At 59.1% G+C, this 7,712-nt stretch overlaps 2 protein-coding genes across 5 annotated transcripts; both read right to left on the minus strand.

The window, feature by feature from the left end:
- Nucleotides 1–35: 35 nt before the first annotated feature.
- Nucleotides 36–1,159, minus strand: LHB (luteinizing hormone subunit beta). 2 transcript variants are annotated; one of them, NM_214080.2, is made up of 3 exons: nucleotides 1,138–1,159; nucleotides 638–805; nucleotides 36–347 (listed from the first exon to the last, which is right to left on the minus strand). In NM_214080.2, the coding sequence occupies exons 1-3, from the start codon at nucleotides 1,150–1,152 to the stop codon at nucleotides 105–107; spliced, it is 426 nt and encodes a 141-aa protein (NP_999245.2). In that variant the 5' UTR covers nucleotides 1,153–1,159; the 3' UTR covers nucleotides 36–104. The 2 variants fall into 2 exon arrangements, with proteins under 2 accessions (NP_999245.2, XP_084814750.1); XM_084958624.1 differs by lacking the exon at nucleotides 1,138–1,159 and having other exon boundaries at nucleotides 638–931.
- Nucleotides 1,138–4,734, minus strand: SAXO3 (stabilizer of axonemal microtubules 3). 3 transcript variants are annotated; one of them, XM_084961796.1, is made up of 5 exons: nucleotides 4,555–4,734; nucleotides 4,076–4,276; nucleotides 3,815–3,976; nucleotides 2,929–3,056; nucleotides 1,138–2,394 (listed from the first exon to the last, which is right to left on the minus strand). In XM_084961796.1, the coding sequence occupies exons 1-5, from the start codon at nucleotides 4,708–4,710 to the stop codon at nucleotides 2,022–2,024; spliced, it is 1,020 nt and encodes a 339-aa protein (XP_084817922.1). In that variant the 5' UTR covers nucleotides 4,711–4,734; the 3' UTR covers nucleotides 1,138–2,021. The 3 variants fall into 3 exon arrangements, with proteins under 3 accessions (XP_084817922.1, XP_020949175.1, XP_084817921.1); XM_021093516.2 differs by lacking the exon at nucleotides 4,076–4,276; XM_084961795.1 differs by having other exon boundaries at nucleotides 3,815–4,276.
- Between the last annotated feature and the right edge of the window lie 2,978 nt (nucleotides 4,735–7,712).

Raw genomic sequence — 7,712 nt, forward strand, 5'->3', positions numbered from 1 at the left:
ACACGCCCCAGCCCCCAGAATAGACAACCCCAGAGTGCAGGTGGAGCAGCCTTTATTGGTGGGGGGGAGCATCTGTGGGCCTGGGAGGCTGAGGCCGGGAGTCCTTAGAGGAAGAGGAGGCCTGGGAGTAGGGGGCGGTCACAGGCCAAGGGTTGGGCTCTGGGACCCCCACAGTCAGAGCTGCTGAGGCGGCAGGGCCCGCAGTGACAGCTGAGAGCCACGGGGAAGGAGACCGTTGGGTCCACGCCAGGCGGGCAGCCAGGGAGGCGGATGGAGGCAAAGCTCAGCTCTCGGTAGGTGCACACCGGCTGGGGCACGGGTGGCAGGGCAGCCGGCAGCACCCGCACCTGTAGGGGGTGGGGGCGGGGCTTGGGTGTCTACCTGGGGCCCAGCCCTCCCCCAAGGTCCCCCCTCAGTACCCCACAGACCCCAGACTCAGGTGTCCAGGGGACCCTCTGTGTTCTCCCACCCACAGGCCCCACTCTGACTCCAACTCCCCAGCCTCTGCCTAGAGGGGCAGGCCACCCTGCCGTCCCGGTGCCACCTCCTGTCTTCTGTGGGCCTGGCCCTGAGTAATCCACCCGGATCTGTGGTGGAGGCGGCACCCGTCTGCAGGTGCCCACCCTGCATAGCTCACCATGCTGGGACAGTAGCCGGCACAGATGCTGGTGGTAAAGGTGATGCAGACAGGGCAAGCCTCATTCTCAGCAGCCAGGGTGGCGTTGATGGGCCGGCACAGAGGCCGCAGTGGCCCCCTGGATGCCCACACCCCGGCCACGCTCAGCAGCAGCCACAACAGCAGTCCCTGGGACAAGGCCAGTGCCTCAGGGCCAGCCTGAGACCTCCGCCCCCAGCCCTTTCCCCACCTCCACCCTCTGCATCTGACACTCAGGGACACAGCTCCTCCGCCTGACATCTGCCATTCAAGGATCTCCCCTCCCCCCCTCCCAGGGACCCTGGATACCCCAGCACCTCAGATGCCCACCCTCAGGCCCTGCCCCACCAGCTTCCCTCCTGCTGGCTGTCCACAGCCTTCGAGAGAGAGGCCTCCTTCACCGGGTCACAGGACTTTCCCTCTTCCTGCCAGCTGAGGGCTGCATGGAGTCACCGGGTGCCGCGGGTTCCCAACAGTCTTACCTGGAGCATCTCCATCCTTGGTGTCTCCAAGCCGTGTTTACCTGGTCTTATACCTGCAGGCTGTGGGGGCGGCAAGGCCACTGGAAGTGGGGTAACCTGGACACTAATCTTCCCCGGGGGCTGAGAAGCAGGCAAGGTCAGGGAGGTGCATCAGTGGCTCAGCGATGCACCCCATCCGCCCACCTGAGCGCTCCCTCGCCAAGCAGCAGAAGACGGCCAAGTTGAGGGTGACTTCACAGACTGGTGCTAAAGAGATCGCGATGGGGGCACAAGAAATAAGGTATAGAAAGCCCTCAGCTGCGCCCCTTGCTCTGCAGATCCCCCTCTGCTCATCCTGAGGGAGGCTGAGGCTGGAGCAGCGCCCCTCTGACAACCCTCGAATGGTGATTGGCTGAAGCCTCTACCCTGCTCCACCCGTCCTGGGCTGAGTCTAACCTCTTAGGAGGCGCCTGTATTCATTATTGGATTCTGTGCCCGGAGGTGAGGGGTCTACCCGCGCCCAGATGCGCCGTGCCTCCACGGTGAATTCGGCCAGACCCCCACCTCCCCCGCGCTCAAGCCCTCGAAAGCCCGGATGCTTGAACCAAACCCAGCAAAGAGCGTGGTTTAGGGTATTTAACTCAGTCACTAAGATAAGCTCTGCCGCAGAGGGCGCGGCCCTCCTGATCCCCACAGCCCCAGAGTACAGGTTCCAGGTTCAGTCCCGCCCCTGCAACTGAGTGGGCCAGGGGCTCAGTGGGCGGGTCCCGAACGCTGTCCCCTCCCCACGTGGAGGGCGGGGTTCGCGATCTTGACCCCGCCCAGTGTGGCCCCAGTAGCGGCGAGCCAGGCTCGGCTCCGCCTCCGCTTGGGGCCGGGTATGGGGCCCGGCCGGCCCCGCCCGCTCAGACGAGCGCCGGCTTCAAGCTGCCGTAGTTGGAGTTCTCGGTGCCGTAGGCTTGCGGCACGCTGTAAATGCCTGACACGGGCTTCCAGTGGGGGCCTCCCCAAGGGAGCTCCAGCGGGCAGAAACGGTCGAGCCGGCGGAGTGGGTGCAGCGGGGGGCCGTAGGATTCCTGAGCCAGAGACTGCGCCCCGCGGTGCGGCACGACGGGCATCACTGGGCGGGCGCGGGGCACGCGGGTTTTCGGCGGCCCGGGTGGCCAAGAGGAATACGGATAGGACGGCTGCTTTGGGCCGTGGCCCCAGGCCTGGGGCGTCTCCTTCAAGCTCCAGTATGTCAGCGAGTCCTTGCGAGGGTATCCTGACAACTCCTTCCTGTTGGGAGTGGGGGTGGAGGCAGGATGGGTAGGGCACAGCTGGATCCTCTGGACCAGGCTGAGGTTTAGACCTCGGGTCCTGAGGAGGCTGCTGAACTTCTGCGATGCGAGGCTAGGATACATTTGTAGGGATTGGGGACTCTTTAGAAAGCATGAGGCTGCGGACTCCTAGCCTAGATTCCTGGGTCCTCGAGGTATTCAAGGACCTGAAATCTGGGACTTTCGCATCCTTGAAAGAAGTATCTGGGGACCCAAATACCAAACGAGGCCCTCCCTAGACCCTGAGGGCCACACCCCCAGATCCCAAACTCCCTCTTGGGCCCTTTTTGTTCCTGAGAGTTGACACTAAGGATCCTAGGGCTCTAAAAGAGATAGGGGCAGAGGTCCGAACTTCTGAGTGTGCAGGAGCCGAAAGTGGAGACTACTGAGTCAGAGAAGGGGAGTCCACACCAGGCGGCCCGGCGGCCCACTAGCCTAGGCGCGGGGGGGGGGGCTGTGCAGGGGATGGTCCCAAGTGAGGACCTAGGCTCACTTCGAGTAGGTTCGGAAGTCCCGGGCCGAAGTGGTCATATAGAGCTGATGGCAGTCCAGGATGCCCTGGTCAGATACTGCGAAAGGCCGGCCGCTCAGCTCGGGGTTCTTCGTCCAGGGGATGAGAGCCTGAGGAGGCCCGGGGAGGAGGGATGAGCAAGAAAACTTTCACACCCCCGTCCCATGCCCTGTGTCCCAGACTGAGAATTCCTCTTCTTTCGGCCTCTACAGTCCTTCTGCACCAGGCGCTGACGGCCGCCGCCAGATCAGAACCCTTCCTGACCAATCGCATTGCCGGGGCACTTCAGATTCGCTCCCCAAATCGGAACCTTTACGAACCTCACTTCCAAAATCCAAATACGTTCTGTCCATCATCGAACGCAAAGCCAAGCCCCCAAACATCAAAGAAAAAAAAAGATCCTTACCCGCTCCGCTTCCAGATTCAAATCTTTCCGGTCCCGCTACTGGAATAAGCCACTGCCTTCCTTGCCGGAAGGAGAAAGCCGACCCCCGCCTCCCGTCCCCAAACCAGTCTCGGAATATTCAAGCTCTGCCCATACACAGTCGACTGCTTAGCTCCGCCCCCAGCCTCAGAAGTGCCTCCTAGACCCACCCCAGAATTTACTAGTTGCGCCCCCAGCCTCAGAGCGGCGATTTCGGGTTTCCAGTTCCCTCCTTCTGGCCCCGCCTCAACAGGTCCAAAGCCCCGCCCCCAGGCTATGTGCCCCCCTGATTCGGCCCCAGACGCTTTAGACACTCCCAGAAGCAAAATTCTTTCTGACTCCTGCCTCCGGGTCTCTGTCCCGTCCCCAGACTCGGAGCGCCCTTGACCCCGCCCCAGGCGCTCCACGTTCTGCCGGACCCGCCAGCTCGGTCTTCTCCTCTACCTGGGAAGGGCCCCCGCGGTGGTGGTCCGCAAGCTCCGGGGGCTGGGGCCCGATATGGAAGGTTGTAGGCCCGTCCAGGCCGGGCCAGCCGGTGTACTGCGCCCTGGCCTCACTGCACTGGTGCTTTGTGATCCGAGGGAGGCGCCAGCCATGGTGTCTGAGCTGCGGGAAGGCGACGCAGGGACCCAACGTGAGGGCGCACGGAACTCCGGTGTGACCCCACTCCTGTCTACCGCGGACCGGGGCATCGCCGAACTTTACTTTTTCCCCTAAATCCTTGATCCCCACAGCCCGCGTGGGGTCCGCAGGTTCTGGGGCCTTCGGCTGCGCGTAGGGCCCGCCGAGGGTCTTGGGCGTGTAAGCTGAGCCCGAGGTTGTCTCCCATCTGCTGATGACCTCGTCGAAAGCCCAGATATGCAAATCCTGTTTTGCGGCCGGGGGCAGGGGCTCTGTGACCGTGCTCTGGGCGGAAGGTGGGGGACATCGGCTTAAAGGATTCGGGAGTCTGGCCCACGAGCCGCGATCTCCCCCAGTCAGTCTCCTTTCCTCCCTCCAGTTTCAGGCATCCAGGTTACCCGACCCCTCCCCTCTCAGACCCAAGACCCTAGGATCCCCTTCTTCGGTCAGTCAGGAGTCAAGCCCCAATCCCCTTTTCTCTCAGCTCCTTTCTGGAATCCCAGGCCCCTTCTTCAGACTGGGCTCCCAGACTCTTCTTGACCAAGAGCCTGTGGTCCTCTCACCTGCACAGTGGGTGGGGGAAAGGGCACAGGCGGGATGAAGTGGTGGGCGATGCCACTGCTGGTGAGATGCCAGTTGGGCCAGGATCCAGACACCTCGGTCTCGGAGACGGGGGACCTCGGAGGACCATAGCGCAGAGCTAGGGTCCGACCTGCCATAGTCCCAGCCCCGCCCCAGAGCCTAGGACGAGCCGGCTTGTTGTTGCCGTTGCCCGGGGTGACAGAACCCGCCCACACGGAGCCTAGCCAATTGCAGGGCCTGCAGGCATGTGGATGGCTAGATCTCACTCTAGAGAGAAAGAGACCCAGGCACTGAGGGACTGGGACTTTGAGAGACGAATGAGCAGAGACCTCAAAAGAGGCATAAAAACTCAGAGAAAAAGCGAGACGGGGTCGGGGTGGGGGGGTGGTGGCTAGAGGAAGAGGACAGCAGGAAGGGGGGAGGGCAGGGAAAAATAGAAACTCAAGAGTATAGAGAGTTTGAGATACAGAGAACCCCCCCCCAAGGATAGGGGAGACAGAGACGGGGGGGACAGAAAGAGGGGGACAGAGACCCAGAAATAAAGGAAGAGAGTGTGAGGAAGGGCGGAGTCACCCAGAACATCAGGGAATCCACCAGAAACATCCCCCTTTTCTATAGGGTCCCAGTGCTCTGGGCCACCTCCTCCCTCTGCCAGTTCAGCCCACCTCGGCGATGGATGGGGGTGGTGAGGGGGTGGGTAACGATTTCCAGACATCCCCCCGCTCGGCCTCCCTCCCGCTATGTGCTGAAGGAGTCCCTTTCGGCTTCTTCTGGCCTGCCTGCCTTTGATTTGGCTGAAAACTTCCACCTGGGTATGGGGGTGGGCGGAGGAGGGACCCACAGGGAAATACTTAGCAAAAAGGACAGGGGTGTGGAAAGAACGTTGATGAATGAGAAAGAAATAGATAAAAGAATGGGTGAGAGACAGTGAGAGACAGGGACAGAAAGAGAGCTACTGACCCAGAGATGATGGGAAGATGGGATTGGAGACAGAAAAGGAGGTGGTAGGGAAGAGTCGGGGAGTTCCCTTGTGGCGTGTGGATCCGGCACTGTCACCACAGCGGCCTGGGTCACTGGTATGGCCCGGGTTCAATCCCTGGCCTGGGAAACTTCCACATGCCACAGGCATGGCCAAAACAAAGAGAGAGAGAGGAAGAAAGGGAGTGGGGGAGTTCCCGTCGTGGCTCAGTGGTTAACGAATATGACTAGGAACCATGAGGTTTCAGGTTCGATCCCTGGCCTTGCTCAGTGGGTTAAGGATCCGGCATTGCCGTGAGCTGTGGTGTAGGTCGCAGACATGGCTCAGATCCCGCGTGGCTGTGGCTGTGGTGTAGGCCGGTGGCTACAGCTCCTATTAGACGCCTAGCCTGGGAACCTCCATATACCTCGGGTGCAGCCCTAGAAAAGGCAAAAAGACAAAAGAAAAAAAAAAAAGAAAGAAAAGAAAGGAAGTGGGAACCACAAACAGAGAAGACAGAGATATAAAACAAAAGACAAAAGAGAGAGAAAGTGTGTGTTTGGATTCATTGGCAAAGGCATGAGGCTGCATAGACATATACATATGAAGGGGCGTGAGTCTACCCTTGACCTCTCATCACTTCCTCACTTTAAAACCATTTTGGATAAAGCCTCTGTCTCCTCAGCCTCCCTTAGTTCGACCCACAAACCCATTCTTCAGACAGGGAAAACTGAGGCTGGCTTCTGCAGCCCAGTCCAGGGTCCGCCCGACCCCCTCGGACCCCCTCCTTCAGGCGTTCGGGGCCACTTCTGCTGGAATTTTCTGGCTCACTCTAAGCTGATCGGTTTTCAAGTCACCCCTAACCGAAGCCAGGGGGCAGACCAGCTAGTCAAAACCTTATGCCCTACGCAAGGTGGACAACAGTAAGGGCTATCTCTTTCCTAGCGGAGGGCAAAGGTTGGGACAGTGAAGAGGGATAGAAACCTGACTCCAACTCCCCACCAGGGCCAAACTCTTAAGCATCCTGATCTTCTTTCTATCATTCAACCTTGTTTGTATACCTACTGTGACAGGTAGCTCGTTCCCTCAAAACAGAACATTCTAAGCCAACACTTGCCCCATCTGACCAGTAAGATTTCTCATTCAAACAGCTCTCAACTAGCTGGTTATGTGTTCCAGCTTTTATGCTCCCACACACACTTCTTCTTTTCTCTCTCTCTCTCTTTTTTTTTTTTTTTTTTTTGTCTTTTTGCCTTTTCTAGGGCCGCTCCTGTGGCATATGGAGCTTCCCAGGCTAGGGGTCCAATTGGAGCTGTAGCCGCCGGCCTATGCCAGAGCCACAGCAACTCGGGATCCGAGCTGCGTCTGCAACCTACACCACAGCTCACGGCAACACCAGATCCTTAACCCACTGAGCAAGGCCAGGGATCAAACCCGCAACCTCATGGTTCCTAGTCGGATTTGTTAACCACTGCACCATGACAAGAACTCCTTCTTCTTCTTTTTTCTTAAATATTTTGGCTGCACCCATGGCATGTGGAAGTTCCTGGGCCAGGGATCACAGTGACCTGAGCCACAGAAGTGACAATGCCAGATCCTTAACCTGCTGCACCAGCAGGGAAATCCATCCCCCACACGCTTGTTCTTTTTTTTCCTTCTTTTGGCCACCCCACAGGATATGGAGTTCCTGGGCCAGGGATCAGATTCAAGATGCAGTCTCGATCTAAGCTGCAGTCCTGGGCAGGGAATCAAACCTGCTTCCCAGCGCTCCCAAGATGCCATCGATCCTGTTGTGCCACAGCAGGGACTCCATCCCCCACAGACTTTTTGTGTGTGTGTGTCTTTTTAGGGCCACACACGTGGCACATGGAGGTTCCCAGGCTAGGGGTCCAATTGGAGCTGTAGCTGCCACCCTACACAACAGCCACAGCAACGTGGGATCCAAGCCTAGTCTTTGACCTATACCACAGCTCACAGCAACGCCGGATCCTTAACCCACAGAGCGAGGCCACGGATCGAACCTGTAGCCTCCTAGTTGGATTCATTTCCTCTGCGCCATGACGAGACCTCGCCCCATAAACTTCTTGACACTCTCTCCAGGGTGGGCAAGGTGGTGGGCTCTCAGATCACATGGTCAGCAACTTAGAAGCTGAGGGGCTCCAATGGTCAAATCCACCAGCA

The sequence above is a fragment of the Sus scrofa genome, chromosome 6 (genome assembly GCF_054392235.1).
Source record: "Sus scrofa isolate SSC_HxYL_T2T_F1_AM1 chromosome 6, Sscrofa_HxYL_maternal_Yorkshire_Landrace_v2.0, whole genome shotgun sequence".
Classification (NCBI taxonomy): Eukaryota; Metazoa; Chordata; class Mammalia; order Artiodactyla; family Suidae; genus Sus; species Sus scrofa.

What these genes read in the sequence shown, in the direction of transcription:
- LHB (XM_084958624.1), bottom strand. Translation starts at nt 916, where the DNA reads ATGTCAGGCGGAGGAGCTGTGTCCCTGAGTGTCAGATGCAGAGGGTGG. An exon ending in CCGGCTACTGTCCCAGCATG is followed by an intron (nt 348 to 637) that starts GTGAGCTATGCA and finishes CACCCCCTACAG; the next exon opens with GTGCGGGTGCTGCCGGCTGC.
- SAXO3 (XM_084961795.1), bottom strand. Translation starts at nt 4,710, where the DNA reads ATGGCAGGTCGGACCCTAGCTCTGCGCTATGGTCCTCCGAGGTCCCCC. An exon ending in ACCGCGGGGGCCCTTCCCAG is followed by an intron (nt 3,057 to 3,814) that starts GTAGAGGAGAAG and finishes GGGCCTCCTCAG; the next exon opens with GCTCTCATCCCCTGGACGAA. An exon ending in GACTTCCGAACCTACTCGAA is followed by an intron (nt 2,395 to 2,928) that starts GTGAGCCTAGGT and finishes CACTCCCAACAG; the next exon opens with GAAGGAGTTGTCAGGATACC.